This window comes from Canis lupus, chromosome X (assembly GCF_003254725.2).
Source record: "Canis lupus dingo isolate Sandy chromosome X, ASM325472v2, whole genome shotgun sequence".
NCBI classification, from domain to species: Eukaryota; Metazoa; Chordata; class Mammalia; order Carnivora; family Canidae; genus Canis; species Canis lupus.
In genome coordinates, this window is record NC_064281.1 from 55,183,119 (window position 1) to 55,198,304 (window position 15,186).

At 44.7% G+C, this 15,186-nt stretch overlaps 1 protein-coding gene across 5 annotated transcripts; it reads right to left on the reverse strand.

Moving 5' to 3' along the window:
• Nucleotides 1–1,236: 1,236 nt before the first annotated feature.
• Nucleotides 1,237–12,354, reverse strand: SLC7A3 (solute carrier family 7 member 3). 5 transcript variants are annotated; one of them, XM_049107552.1, is made up of 12 exons: nt 12,210–12,354; nt 5,461–5,860; nt 4,845–5,003; nt 4,493–4,670; nt 4,177–4,289; nt 3,828–4,050; nt 3,514–3,653; nt 3,306–3,408; nt 2,903–3,063; nt 2,627–2,829; nt 1,761–1,869; nt 1,237–1,621 (listed from the first exon to the last, which is right to left on the reverse strand). In XM_049107552.1, the coding sequence occupies exons 2-12, from the start codon at nt 5,828–5,830 to the stop codon at nt 1,491–1,493; spliced, it is 1,890 nt and encodes a 629-aa protein (XP_048963509.1). In that variant the 5' UTR covers nt 5,831–5,860; nt 12,210–12,354; the 3' UTR covers nt 1,237–1,490. The 5 variants fall into 5 exon arrangements, with proteins under 5 accessions (XP_048963509.1, XP_048963508.1, XP_048963511.1 ...); XM_049107551.1 differs by lacking the exon at nt 12,210–12,354 and adding an exon at nt 6,843–7,657; XM_049107554.1 differs by lacking the exon at nt 12,210–12,354 and adding an exon at nt 6,843–7,654 and having other exon boundaries at nt 5,686–5,860.
• Between the last annotated feature and the right edge of the window lie 2,832 nt (nt 12,355–15,186).

Below are 15,186 nucleotides of genomic sequence, written 5' to 3' on the forward strand. Positions count from 1 at the left end.
TTTTGCCCAAATGATCACAATGTCCTCCTAATTACTACTAGCAATGTCACACAATGATTAAATGGTAACTATTACCTCACTGCTCTAGCTTCTCCCAGCTTCTTCCAAGCCACCCTCCTTTGCTACTGCCAGACTAACAAATCCAATCCTCTTCCTAACTTAGAATCCTTCATAAATCTGCCCCACTCCCTTCCCTCTACACACACAACATTTATAAAGATAACATCTGGATTTCCTTGGTAGGATGTGCAGAGCCATTCATTAAGGTCCCTGTTGTATTTCACAACCCTATATAGGCTACCCTCCAGCTGCACTCAACTACAGGCCATACTTCCAAATACAATGCTTTTTCATACTTCATGGCTTTGTGCACACTCTTCCCTGACAAACAAGCCTTCCCCTCAGTCCATTTCAGGAACACCTATTCAAGACTCAGGTTGAGCATGTCCTTCTTTGTGTTCCTGTAGCAATTAGCACTTACTCCAGCCCTGGTGTAAGTCACATTGTTTCGTGGTTACCTGCTTGTCCGCCCCCCTCCACGTGATTATGAGTTCCTTGAGGGCAGGGACCATGTCTTTTTTTGTTTGTTTGTTTTTGTTTTGTTTTTTTTGGGGGGGGGACCATGTTTTATGTGCATTTGTATCCCTAGCGCCCAGCACAGGGCCTAGAATTTTAATAGGAGCTCCACATAGTTGTTGAATAAATGGATGAATAATTCTTGGTCTGAGCAAACCTCTGACCTCTGTTCCCTTACTACTTCTACAGCAATCATATGTATAACGTATACAGTTCTTTATCAAACCCCACTTTTACCCACCCCTCCTCCCAGCAGTGCTAAATACCCTAGCCAAAATTTGTTACCCAGGCAGTCACAAGAGTCTGGGTCTCATCCAACTAGGAGTGGAACACAAGACAATGGTCTCAGTGTAGGTTCTGACCAATACCAGTGTTGAGATCAGAGTCCACCCCCAAATCCCAAAGACAAGTGTTGCTGTCCTACTTATTCAGAATCTAACCTGCAGTATAGTAAGAGGGAAACCTATCTTAAGATCGTTCAAGTGTGACTAGACTTGACCAGTGGTCACCCTACCCTCCTCAAACCCTGAGCCAACAAGAAACACAGGCAGAACAGATACTTTTGCCATGACTACAGCAAACACAGGACACTTATCTGAAGCTCTCCACACTGAAAGTCAGGCTCCACATCATTTCTAGCAAGCAAAGAACAAGACATAGTTTTTTTTTATAGTTTCTTTTAATAAGTTTGTAAAAGCCAGTAAGCAGCTACAGACACAAGTGAAAAGTAGACCACTAAGAAAAAAATAAAAGGGATGAGGAACAGCAAAGACACATCCTTCACTCCACAATAAATACAGAGCTCTATTAGCATTCCCCCACTGACATCCCATGGGAGCCCTAGCTTCTCCTGTGCTCAAAGGTACTCTCCATTACTGCGCAGGGGAACCAGACAGCATTCAGGCATGATGACGTCAAATCGAATGTGTACAGGCATTGCTGAGATCAAGGTCTACAGTTTTGGCCCTACACTTGAGTGGGGCTTGGTCACTCTTAACTTCTTCCAAGCTGTGCTGGATCCCATAGCCAAAGTAGATAGCAAACCCTAGTGAGGAAAAGAAGCTGCTGTGAGGTAGGGAAATAGTGATCTGTAAAGGCTTAATAGGTCCCTCTACATGAGAAGAAAAGGGAAAAGAATTGGGACAGGAACCCAAGAGGACTACTCTTCCCAAGTGGATACCTACCAATCAGCATCCAGACCCCAAATCGGGCCCAGGTGCCAGCTGTCATCTGCATCATAAGGTAAACATTCACAAAGATGCTCATTAGAGGGAGGAGAGGCAAAGCAGGTACCTGGGAACAAAGCAAAATCTTTGTATATACCATGTAGTGATGGAAAAAGAGATCCCTAACTTACTCAGGCCAGGAAAGGGAGGGTCCAACTCCCACTCATCTTGTATTTTTCAGGGCCCACTCATTTAATGTGCCTTATAGAGGAAGACTCCAAGAATACAGTTGGGGGAAATTGAATTAGAAAGGAACTACGGAGGGATCCCTGGGTGGCGCAGCGGTTTGGCGCCTGCCTTTGGCCCAGGGCGCGATCCTGGAGACCCGGGATCGAATCCCACGTCGGGCTCCCGGTGCATGGAGCCTGCTTCTCCCTCTGCCTGTGTCTCTGCCTCTCTCTCTCTCTCTGTGACTATCATAAATAAATAAAAAAAATTAAAAAAAAAAAAAGAAAGGAACTACGGAGGGGAGAGAAGAAAGAAGTCTTTGGCCTAGGTATCTCCTGTATCTTTCCTTTCTTGGTCAATTAGAGAATATTTATGAACCTTATTTTTTTTAAAGATTTATTTATTTATTTATTCATGATAGACACAGAGATTGAGAGAGAGGCAGAGACACAGGAGAAGGGAGAAGCGGGCTCCATGCCGGGAGCCCAACGTGGGACTCGATCCTGGGACTCCAGGATCGTGCCCTGGGCCAAAGGCAGGCACCAAACCGCTGGGCCACCCAGGGATCCCCACTTATGAACCTTATTAGGCCACAAAGCATCTGGAGCTTATTCTTCTGAGATGGTTGGGTGGGTGGAGAGAAAGAGGTCATTTACCTTAAAGTGCAAGGGAGTAGAACTCTGTGGCTGTCTCCAGATGACCCCAGTGATCCCAGTAACGAGCATCAGGAGCAGCACAACCACTACAGTCCACACTGGGTCTCCAGAAACCAGTGGAATTGGCCACTGGGCCAGCACCAGGCAAAGAAGAGTCAGCAGCAGAGCTTCAGGGGTCAAGTTGAGAAACATCAAAACCAACTCTTGAGACCAACATGTGAAGACATTAGGCACCCCAATTCAAAGTGACCCCAGAGGAAAAAAGCCATTGCTCACCAACCAATGAGGAACAGACATAGACAACTTGGCCAGAGAGTGGAGTAGGGATGGAGCTGAGTGGACAGAACAGCCCCTGTAGGGTCAGCTTTTCTGCTCCAGCCATGTTCTCTTCTTGCAGCTCCACTTCATCCTCTTCATTCTTCAGCTCAGGCTGATACCTGAGGCATGAGGAAGAAGACAGGATTAAGAGCAACCCTTAACTGCTTTAGCATCTCCTGCCATGCACCTTAACCTTCCTCATAGTCATTAAGGGTACAAGCTCTTCTTGGCAGGGAGGGGTAAGCCATGCTCCTCAAGGAGAGTCAGGATAAGGAAGGCGGAGGAAGGAGGAGGAGCAGATCCCCATTATTCATCATCCAAGAAGAGAACCTCCAATCTTAGTTCACAGAGGGAGTCTCACCTGAGGATGAGAACACAAATAGCCACCAGGGAGTAGGCAAGTAGGGTCCCAATCGACATAAGGTCCACAAGATCAGTGAGTTCAAAGAGGAACGCCATGAATGCTGAAATTGATGGGTGGGAAACAAGAAATGAGAGGAGGGAAGAGCAAAGTTAAGGGAACTGATGAAAAAAAACAGAGAAGGGCAAAGAGGATTTTTTTCCTTTACCTGCAATAATGCCAGAGACCACAGTGGCCACGATGGGGGTGTGTGTACCCGTGTGGACTCTGGCAAGGACACGGAACAGGAGGCCATCCTCTGCCATTGCATAGATCACCCGAGGCATGGGGAACATAGAACCTAAGAGGCTGGAGAAAGGAATGGCCAGAGTGGCATGAATTCACTGCAATCTCTGTCCCTGTGCCTGTGAGGTTAAGGAGTCTCCACCTTCTCCTCACAGTCCTTTTAAGGGGTATTCTCAAGTACTGAATGCTGAAGCCTGAGACTCTGACAGCAGAGGAGAACAGAAGTCCGACACTGACCTGGTAGAAAGAGCACAGAGGGATCCAAGAGCCACAACATAGCGGGCAGGGGCCCATCCCGTATAGAGAAATGCTTCAGGCAGGGGGCTCTCCGGTTGAAGCTGGTAGTAAGGCATCATAAGCGTAAGGGCCGAAGAGACACCAAAATATGCCAAAAAGCAGACAAACAGTGAAACGACAATGCCCACAGGGATGGAATGCTGGGGATTCTGAGCTTCTTCACCTGCAGGAAGGGGCACAAGTTTCCAAATGAGGAAAGCAGGCCTGCTCCTCCACCACCCTCAATCTGCATGCCACTTGGATATACACTATATACCCCAGCCCCAGACTGAACCAGAATGACTGTTACCAGTGGTAGCAATACAGTCGAAACCAACAAACGCATAGAAACAGGTAGCTGCTCCACGGAGAATCCCCTCAAAGCCGAAAGGCACAAATCCTCCAGAGCCCAGAGGGCCCAGGCTGAAGTGGAAGAAAGGGATGGAAAAGGTAAAGGTGAGCTCAGCAAACTCTGTCTTTTCTCTAATGCCAAACTACTCAGGCAGGCCTTTCAAGACCTCGACACCCATTCCTCCCCAACCCAATCCTGAAGCCCTTAGCACAGACACCCCCCCCAGAGCTCCCCATCACGCTCCCAGCTCTGCCATCTCCAGAGTGAACCTAACCTATAGGTGTCATTGAGTCCAGCCACAGTCAGTTTGTAGTCCCCTTCTGTGAGTTTCCAATTGTGAAGGTCCCCCTTAATGAAGCCAGAGATGATGACAAAACCAAGAACCAAAAGGTTCACCACTGTGAACACTTTGGTAACCAGGGCTGATTCACTAGCTCCCAAAGCCAGCAATCCTGCAGGAAAAGAAGCAGTCAGGACTCAAAGTCCTCAGTTCAAGCGTTGTTTCCCCACCTCTGAGCACACCTTTTCTCCCCAGCTTCTCTTCTTTCTCACCATTATCACCTCCACCGCCTTGGTCCTTCCTAGCCTAGCCCTGCCCCCACCATTAGCCCTGTCTCTTCCCTCACCGGTGAGCAACAACACAAGCCCCATAGCAAAGAAGTCTGGATATTCTGCGAGGACATGGGGAACATGCAATGAGATGCTCCCCTGCAGGGTCTGAGAGATGTGGTTCCCAATCAGGTTGTCAAACGCCGAGCTCCAGGCCCGGGCCACACTGGCTGTCCCTGGTGGAGCAGAGGAAGAAACATGGGGTCAAATTTCCTTCTCCTCCCCTCCTCGCTCCCCCAAACCAGTCACACAAATAATCCCTTCTGTTTTCACCTATTCTTACTTTTTTTTTTTTTTTTTAAGGAGCCTTTACACCCAAATGTGGGACTTGAACTCACAACTGGAAGATCAAGAGCTGCATGCTCCACCAACTGAGCCAGCCAGGTGCCCCTATTCTTACTTTTGAAAAACCAAAACCAGTCAACTTAGGACACCAGGACAGAGATAAGGAGAAATGAAAAGTTTCTCCACATCTTCAACCCTCCCAGCCAGCCCCCCAACACACAGACACATTTAGGGATATTGAAGTCCTATAAATGTTAACGAATTTATCACTTCACCACAGTGTCCAGATTTCCTGACTCAAAGCCCCTTCATTGGCTGTACATTTTCCACCCTGCCCCAGCGTCTCACCGATAACATAGGAGAGGATGAGGTTCCAGCCAGTGGTGAAGGCCCAGAGTTCACCCACTGTGACATAGCTGTAGAGATATGCAGAACCAGAACGGGGGACTCGGGCACCAAACTCAGCATAGCACAGTCCAGCCAACACAGAAGATAAAGCGGCCACCAAAAAGCAGATCACAATGGATGGTCCTGCTTTATCTTTGGCCACCTCACCAGCCAGGACATACACACCTGCACCCAATGTGCTGCCCACACCCAGGGCCACTAAATCCAGAGTGCTCAGGCATCTGGCAAGGCGAGTCTCAGCCATGCCTGGCTCCAGTGCACGTCTGCGTACCAGCTTTTGACCAAATCTGCGAAGTGCCTGCCACAGCATTCTAGCTGGAATTGAAGAGGATTCTAGGATCTGGTGAAAACAAGACAAAAAAAAGCCCTTCAATAGGGCTCATTATCCCTAAGCTCTTAAGAGTGCATTACAATACCCACTCCACCAAGCAAAGGATTGATGGGGGGATGGGGAGGATATTGAAGGGACAAAGGCAAGTGTCTTCCCCTAACCTCAGTTTCTTCCTTAACAAGTAGGAATAAGAGTACCTCACAGGTTTGGAGGACTAATTGCAGAGAGACAGGTGAAAGCCCCCTACAGTACTGGCACCTCCCGAGTGCTCAGTCAGTATCAGTCTCTTTCTGTGAGGGGGAAACTCGGGTTTATCCTAGACCCCAACCCTCACAGGAATCATGGAACTTAATCTGTGCCGGTCCCTGGCCTGTAGCTCCTTGGGAATTAAACAGAACTCACCCCAGGTGCGGCCAGCAACTCTGGGCAGAACCCCCTTCTCACTATCCGTGTTCCTTTTCGGTGCTTACCCCAAGGGCTACTTAATAGGCAAGGTTCTTAGATTGCCGGGAGGGAGAGGAGGGGGAACCGACCTCCACCGCAGATCAAAAGTGAGAACGACTCAAATCCATCCCTACTCACCAAGCCGACACCGCGTATAACAGGCTACTGTCGCCTAGGGGAGTGAGCAAATGTTCCCCCAATTCCTCCCGCTTTGCTAGGCTGACCAGCAAGAATCAACAGTGGGGCGGGGCTTCGGCATCTAAAGATTTGGAGATGCACCCCGAGAGGGGCCCCAGAGCAGCCCGAAATTGCTTGCAACAGAGAGGGGTTCCACCCTATGCCCCCCAACTCAGCTCCCAGATTCATCTAGAAACGGTCTGGGGCTGAGGTGGAGACGGGAACCTTGGCTCCTGGGGACGGGGTCTTGCCCAGCAACAGGTCACGGCCGCATTGATGCAACTGCATGCTATGGTTGCCAGAGAATCCTAGGTATTGCCCAGACCCTCGCAGTCCCCTTCCGACACACGTGTCGGCCCCCAAGGCTTACCGGAGAGCTGTGGAAGCCCAAGGAGAGGAGAGTCTCAGATTGGGGTGGGTGAGGCTGAGTTAAACGAGTTGGGTTGGGGGTACGGACTTCGGCTGCTCAGGCTTCAAAGCTGCGGCTTGGGGTCGTTGCGCGCCAAGCGCCCCCTTATATACACCAGGAGGCGGAGCCGGTAACGTCATGGAATCCCACCCCCAATCCTCCCTACACCACACACTCTGTCTCTGTCTCTGTCTCTGTCTCTCTCGCTCCCTCTCTCATTCACTCATTCCTCGGCTTTGCAAAAAGGATTGCGTGCAGCCTGAGACTGCTTCCCACTTGCAACAGCCAGCCCAGCGTGGCAAGGAGCAAGAAAGCGAGGGTTGGGTGGGGGGAGGCTTTTCCCATTCTGCGAGCTTATAGTCAGAGCCGGACAATGAGAGGCTTCCAGGCCCGAGACCCCATGGGATTTTCTACCTTTGTGCCTTAATGGTCAGAATTTGTGATTGGCGGCGGTGGGGGAGGGGGGAGAAGTGGAGGAGGAAACCGCACAGGAAGTCTCCAACTCACTCTCCCTTCAGCCTTTCTTTGCTTGTTTTTTCTACACGAGGTTCCCTCACCCCAGAAATCCTTCCCAAGGACCATACCAGATTATGGGCAGCTGTCTGCCTCCGATTGCTCAGCTCTCACCCTCAACTGCGGGTATTTCAATTGCAGTCAGCAAGGGAATGGAGATGATTTCAGCCACCACAGAAAATTCATCCCATTTAGGATTTTAGGCCACAGACTCTCTAGCTTAGTCCCAGTTGAACTATTAAATCTGGAACTGTAACAATGTTGAATTATTGGAGGAAGAGGTGTATTTAATTCCATCTTCCTGATGAGTAAACTGAGGCTCAGGCATGACTTACCTGACATCACACCATAATAATTTGTTGACCATCTTACTGATAAACCTGGCCTATTGGACTTTGATGCCTGCTTCCTATAGGTGGCCTACTTCATTTAAATGCACAAGAAGAGGGGCATCTGGGTGGCTCACTCAGTTAAGCATGGGACTATTGGTTTCCCCTCTGGTCATGATCTCAGGGTCCTGGGATTGAGCTCCACCTGGGACTCTGCACTCAGCATGGAGTCTGCTGTCCCTCTCCGCCAGCTCCTCCTCCCCCATCTCTCTCAATCTCTCAAATAAACACATAAAAGTAATAAATAATTAAATGCACAAGAAGAGGAGGCGTGACAGCAAGCAAAACAGGGAGAAGCACCAGCATTGGGACCAGCCCTTTTAGGCTGAGAATTTCTGGGAAACAGAAAAGATGCTTTAGAACCAAAGAATGATCAGAGTTGGATGTCAAACCCATAATTCCATCCAACTCAATCGGTTCTTTTTTTTTTTTAAGATTTTATTTTTTTTTAATTTTTTTATTTATTTATTTTTTATTGGTGTTCAATTTGCCAACATACAGAATAACACCCAGTGCTCATCCCGTCAAGTGCCTCCCTCAGTGCCCGTCACCCATTCCCCCCCACCCCCCCCTCCTCCCCTTCCACCACCCCTAGTTCGTTTCCCAGAGTTAGGAGTCTTTGTGTTCTGTCTCCCTTTCTGATATTTCCTACCCATTTCTTCTCCCTTCCCTTCTATTCCCTTTCACTATTATTTATATTCCCCAAATAAATGAGAACATATAATGTTTGTCCTTCTCTGATTGACTTCACTCAGCATAATACCCTCCAGTTCCATCCACGTTGACGCAAATGGTGGGTATTTGTCATTTCTAATGGCTGAGTAATATTCCATTGTATACATAAACCACATCTTCTTTATCCATTCATCTTACCTCAAAGATACAGATGCAATGAAACGCCGGGACACCTGCACCCCAGTGTTTATAGCAGCAATGTACACAATAGCCAAACTGTGGAAGGAGCCTCGGTGTCCATCGAAAGTTTCATTTTTTTAAAAGATTTATTTATTCATAAGAGACACAGATTGAGAGGAGAGGCAGAGACATAGGCAGAGGGAGAAGCAGGCTCCTCGCAGGGAACCCCATGCGGGACTCGATCCCAGATCCGGGGATCACTACCTGAGCCAAAGCAGGTGCCCAACCGCTGAGCCACCCAGGCATCCCAGATTTTATTTATTTATTCATGACAAACACACTTACACACAGACACACACACACACAGAGAGAGAGAGAGAGGCAGAGGGAGAAGCAGGCTCCATGCAGGGAGCCCGACATGGGACTCGATCCCGGGACTCCAGATCACGCCCAGGGCCGAAGGCAGCGCTAAACCTCTGAGCCACCTGGGCTGCCCTCAATCGGTTCTTAATCATAATGGAGCAATAAGAGTTGTGAAGGTGTGGTTCTCCTTCATCAAGACATCTCAAGTATTAAAAATGGACCCCAAAAAAAAATAAAAAATAAATAAAAAATAAATAAAAATAAAATTTAAAAAATGGACCCAAATATTCTTATTTCCTTTAAATCATATATTATGAATATGGCACCCATGTATCTAACTAAAATCTAAATCCTTTTAAAAGTAATTAGTATTTTCAGCTATCTACAGCTCCATTTTGGCATTCTGTAAGTATTCATTGAGCACTGTTTATGTGTATAGCAGCTAGTATAGCAATGACAAGATTACAAAGGAACCAAAATGAAATCTTTGTCTTCCTAGTCTTAAAAATCTAGTTAGGGAGTAGGTACCTGGCTGGCTTAGTCAGTAGAGCATGTGACTTTTGATTTCAGAGTTGTGCGTTTAAGGCATAGAGATTACTTTAAAAAAATAAAATCTTAAAAAAAAAACCTAGTTAGAGAAAGAAAACACAATTCAATTAAAACAGTAATACACTGGGGCACCCAGGTGGCTCAGTCAGTTGAGCAACTGCCTCTTGATTTCAGCTCAGGTCATGATCTCAGAGTCCTAGGATCCAGTTCCACATAGGGCTCCACAGTCAGCACAGAATTGGCTTGTCCCTCTCCCTCACCCTTCACCCTTCCCCCTACCCTCTTTCTCTTTAAAATAAATAATATTTTTTAAATAGTATTACATAGTGGTTGGGAGTGCAGTCTTCAGAGTTAGACCAGGTTAAATTCCCAGCTTATCCACTGTGGCCTTGAACAAATCATCTAAAATCTGAGTCTCAGTTTCTGGATATAATATACATATTTCACGGGGTTGTCGTGATACTTAGGTGAAATTATGAAGTCAACTTTTCCTGCCTGGTACAAGGGAAGTGTTCAGTGAAAACTGGACACATACTTAGAATAATATATTAGTGGGTATAATAATCATTTGGTTGCTTAGATTAGCTGACTGATTCGATTATGAGATTGACAAACTGATGTTTTAAATATTCAGGAAAAGGACATCAGTACACAGTGGAATATAGAAAGAAGCTTTCTTAGTTTGTAAGGGGTTAAGAAGTGGTTGGCAAGGAACTCAGGCTGTGCCTTGAAGAATGAAGAGTAGATGAGCTCTGGACCTACAAAGAGGCATGAAGTAGTCAGGGGCCCATACAGAGATGAGCTTAGCAAGTGTAGTGTTAGGCAGCAATGGAAGATAAGATTGGGTAATAGATGGCTCCCCCTTGGAGTAAAGGGTGTCATAAATGAATTATCCAATATGTAAATAGTAATTCTTATCCTTGGTCATAAACTCACACTCAAGTCGAACAGTGTACTCAATTATTCAATAAAAATTTGGCCAATGACTTAGAAGCATTAGGTGGTGACCTCCAATTCCAGCATTCCCAGATTTTGTGAACAACTATCCCCATTGACCTATTCATCCCTTTCACAAATTTGTAGGATTCAACCACATTTCCTCACTCAGCTTTTATTTTTCCAGAAGTTCCATAGTGCCCTCAATCATTATGGACTTCCTCTTTCAATATCTCTTTTCTGTGGTACAATGGCCACGTACAAACACTAATTTTTTTTAAGTAAGCTCTATGTCCAATGTGGGACTTAAACTCACCACCCTGAGGTCAAGAGTCTACTGATTGAAAAAAAAAAAAAAAGAGTCTACTGATTGAGCCAGCCAGATGCCTCCAAACACTAAAGTTTTTGTTTTTATTATCAAACAACTTAACATTAATGAAACCTGCAAAAAAGTTACCCATAATTCCTAACAAACCAACTATGTGGGTTTCAGCATGTTCTGTTATGGTCTTTGTCTATATTCAATTAGCATATAGTTTTGCACTCTCTTTTTTTCATGATCAAATATTTTCTCAAATTACTACTACTGTTCAGAATTATCATTTTTTTTTTTAAAGATTTTATTTATTTATTCATGATAGTCACACAGAGAGAGAGAGAGAGAGGCAGAGACATAGGCAGAGGGAGATGCAGGCTCCATGCAGGGAGCCCAATGTGGGATTCGATCCCGGGTCTCCAGGATCTCGCCCTGGGCCAAAGGCAGGCGCCAAACCGCTGCGCCACCCAGGGATCCCCAGAATTATCATTGTTCAGAATTATACTGTTCAGAATTATCATTGTTGGTAGTTGTGTAATATTCCGTAGCACTGGCAACTGAGTGGCTCATTTGGTTGAGCATACAACTCTTGGTTTTGGCTCAGGTCAAGATCTTGGGGTAGTGATATTGAGCCCCACCTCAGGCTTTGCATTCAGCTAGGAGCCTGCTTGAGATCCTCTCTCCCACTCTCCATCTGCCCCTCCCCCCACTTTTGCATGTACACATGCACAAGTGTGCTCTCTCAAATAAATAAATATTTTTAAAAATATTCCATAGCATTATGCAACATTATTTATGTAACCATTTAAACATTTATTCAGGTTGTTTCCAGTTTTCCTTTATTCTACGAAACATCATTCACACAATGTCTCAAAAAGAAAAAAACCCATGATGTTCCTATTTAATAGAATTACTTTCTTAGGCTTTGTTCCCAGGAGTGGGATTATTGAGTCAAAGATAATGAAGATATTTATAAACTTTGATACTTGTTACAATGCTTCACCAAAGGAAATTTTTTTAAGAAGATTTTCATTTATTTACTCATGAGATACACAGAGAGAAGACAGAGACATTGGCAGAGGGAGAAGCAGGCTCCCCACAGGGAGCCCAATGCAGAACTCATCCTGGAACTCCAGGACCATGTCCTGAGCCGAAGGCAGATGCCCAACTGCTGAGCCACCCAGGTGTTCCAAAGGAAAATTTTTAAATCAATTTACAGTGCTATCAGTCATAGTAGAGTAAACCAGCTTTACCACAATTTCCACAGCATAGCTATCATTGTTTAAAGTTATTTGCTAATCAAAGTAGAAATTCATCGTGTATAATTAATAAACAGTTCAATAAATGTTCACAAAATGAACACACACATAGCAGCAACCACATCAAGAAACAAAACATTAGGAGTACCTGGGTGGTTCAGTGGTTGAGCACCTGCCTTTGGCTCAGGGCATGATATTGGTCCGGGAATCAAGTCCCACATCCAGCTCCCTGCAAGGAGCCTGCCTCTTCCTATGTCTATGTCTCTGCCTCTCTCTCCATGTCTCTCATGAATAAATTTTAAAAACCTTAAAAAAATAAAAGAAACAAAAATTATCAGTCCCCAAGAAATCCCCTTCCTGCTTCCTTCCAGTTACTATTCCCCTTCTAACAAGAGTGACTTCTGTCCTGACTTCTAACAGAATAGACTTTAACCTGTTTCAGTACCTGATGTAAATGGAATCATACAGTATGTACTCTTTTGTTGATATAAAATCTATATACCATAAAATTCCCCCCTTTAAAGTACACAATTCAGAGGCTCCCAGTTGGCTCAGTAGGTTGTGTTCAACTCTTGATTTTGGCTCAGGTCTTGATCTCAGGGTCATTAGATTGAGTCCCATGGCAGACTCTGTGCTGGGCATGGAGCCTTAAGATTCTCTCTCTCCCTCTCCTTCTACCCCTCCCCTCTCTAAATTTTTTTTTAAATAAAGTATACAATTCAGTAGTTTTTAGTATAAACAGATGCACACATCTGTCATTACAATCAATTTTGTTACATTTAAAAAAAATTTTGGAGCATTTTCTTTTTTTCTTTTTTTTTGGTGCAAAATGGTGGTTTTACTAGGATACAGGGACGGGACCCATGGGCAAAAAGAGCTGCTCCCCAATTTTAGAACATTTTCGTCATCCCACAAAAAAGACCTTTTCCTATTCCCAGTCATTCCCCATTTCCTACCAACCCCCTCACATGATCCCTAGGCAACCATGATTCTACTTCCCTTTTTATTGCCAATTAATGTTTCATTGTATGGAAATACATTTTATTTATCTGTTCATTAACCAATAGATGTTTGGGCTGTTTCTATGTTTTCTGGCTCTATGAATAATGCTGCTATGAACATCAGTGTACACATTTTTCTGTGGACATGTTTTAAATTCTTTAGAGTACATATCTAGGAGTGGAACTTATGGATCATATCGTAACTCCATATTTAGCATCTTGAAGAACTAACAGACTGTTTTCTACAAGGGTTTTACCACTTTACATTCCCACCAGCAGTGGATGAGTGTTCTAATTACTTCACATTCTCACCAACACTTGTTATGAGCCATCTTTAAAATGTTTTTTAAAGATTATATTTATTGTGGTTTTGATTTGTATTTCCCTGATGGCAAGTGATGCGGAGCATTTTCTCATGTGCTTGTTGGCCATGTCTCTGTCTTCCTCTGTGAGATTTCTGTTCATGTCTTTTGCCCATTTCATGATTGGATTGTTTGTTTCTTTGCTGTTGAGTTTAATAAATTCTTTATAGATCTTGGATACTAGCCCTTTTTCTGATATGTCATTTGCAAATATCTTCCCCATTCTGTAGATTGTCTTTTAGTTTTGTTGACTGTTTCTTTTGCTGCGCAAAAGCTTTTTATCTTAAGTCCCAATAATTCATTTTTGCTTTTGTTTCCCTTGCCTTCATAGATGTATCTTGCAAGAAGTTGCCGTGGCCAAGTTCAAAAAGGGTGTTGCCTATGTTCTCCTCTAGGATTTTGATTGATTTCTGTTTCACATTTAGATCTTTCCTCCATTTTGAGTTTATCTTTGTGTATGGTATAAGAGAATGGTCTAGTTTCATTCTTCTACATGTGGCTGTCCAATTTTCCCAGCACCATTTACTGAAGAGACTGTCCTTTTTCCAGTGGATAGTTTTTTCTGCTTTCTCGAATATTAGTTGACCATAGAGTTGAGGGCCCATTTCTGGCTTCTCTATTCTGTTCCATTGATCTATGTGTCTGTTTTTGTGCCAGTACCATACTGTCTTGATGAAACCACAATGAGATACCACCTCACACCAGTGAGAATGATGAAAATTAACTAGACAGGAAACAACAAATGTTGGAGAGGATGTGGAGAAAGGGGAACCCTCCTGCACTGTTGGTGGGAATGTGAACTGGCACAGCCACTCTGGAAAACTATGTAGAGGTTCCTCAAAGAGTTAAAAATAGAACTGCTCTACGACCCAGCAATTGCACTGTTGGGGATTTACCCCAAAGATACAGATGCAGTGAAACAGCAGGACACCTGCACCCCAATGTTTATAGCAGCAATGTCCACAATAGCCAAACTATGGAAGAAGACTCAGTGTCCATCGAAAGATGAATGGATAAAGAAGATGTGGTCTATGTATACAATGGAATATTACTCAGCCATTAGAAACGACAAATACCCACCATTTGCTTCAATGTGGATAGAACTGAAGGGTATTATGCTGAGTGAAGTAAGTCAATCGGAGAAGGACAAACATTATATGGTCTCATTCATTTGGGGAATATAAAAAATAGTGAAAGGTAATAAAGGGGAAAGGAGAGAAAATGAGTGGGAAATATCAGAGAGGATGACAGAACATGAGAGACTCCTAACTCTGGGAAACGAACAAGGGGTAGTGGAAAGGGAGGGGGTGGGGGGATGGGGTGACTGGGTGATGGGCACTGAGGGGGGCACTAGACAGGATGAGCACTGGGTGTTATGCTATATGTTGGCAAATCAAACTCCAATAAAATATACAAAAAAAACTTAAATGCTAATCTCATGAAAAAAAATAAAGATTGTATATTTGAGAGAGAGAGAGCATGTGCGTGCATGCGCACAGGAGCATGAGTAGGGAGAGGGGCAGAGGAACAAGCAGACTACCTGCTGAGTGGGGAATCCAACTTGGGGCTTAATCCCAGGACCCTGAGATCATGACCTGAGCTGAAGTAAGCCGATTAACCAACTGAGCCACCCAGGCATCCCATAAATTTTCTTTTTAATCAGAGCCAATCTAGTAAGCATGAAGTGGTATCTTATTGTGGTTTTGATTTGTATTTCCCTAATGACTAATGATGTTGAGTATCTTCTCATATGCTTATTTAC

Bases quoted from the DNA above. Each gene is read 5' to 3' on its own strand.
- SLC7A3 (XM_049107552.1), bottom strand. From the start codon at position 5,830: ATGCTGTGGCAGGCACTTCGCAGATTTGGTCAAAAGCTGGTACGCAGA. The intron at 2,830-2,902 runs GTGAGCAATGGC...GTTGGTCTCAAG, and splicing joins TGTCTGTTCCTCATTGGTTG to AGTTGGTTTTGATGTTTCTC. The intron at 1,870-2,626 runs GTAAATGACCTC...CTTTGTTCCCAG, and splicing joins CTACTCCCTTGCACTTTAAG to GTACCTGCTTTGCCTCTCCT.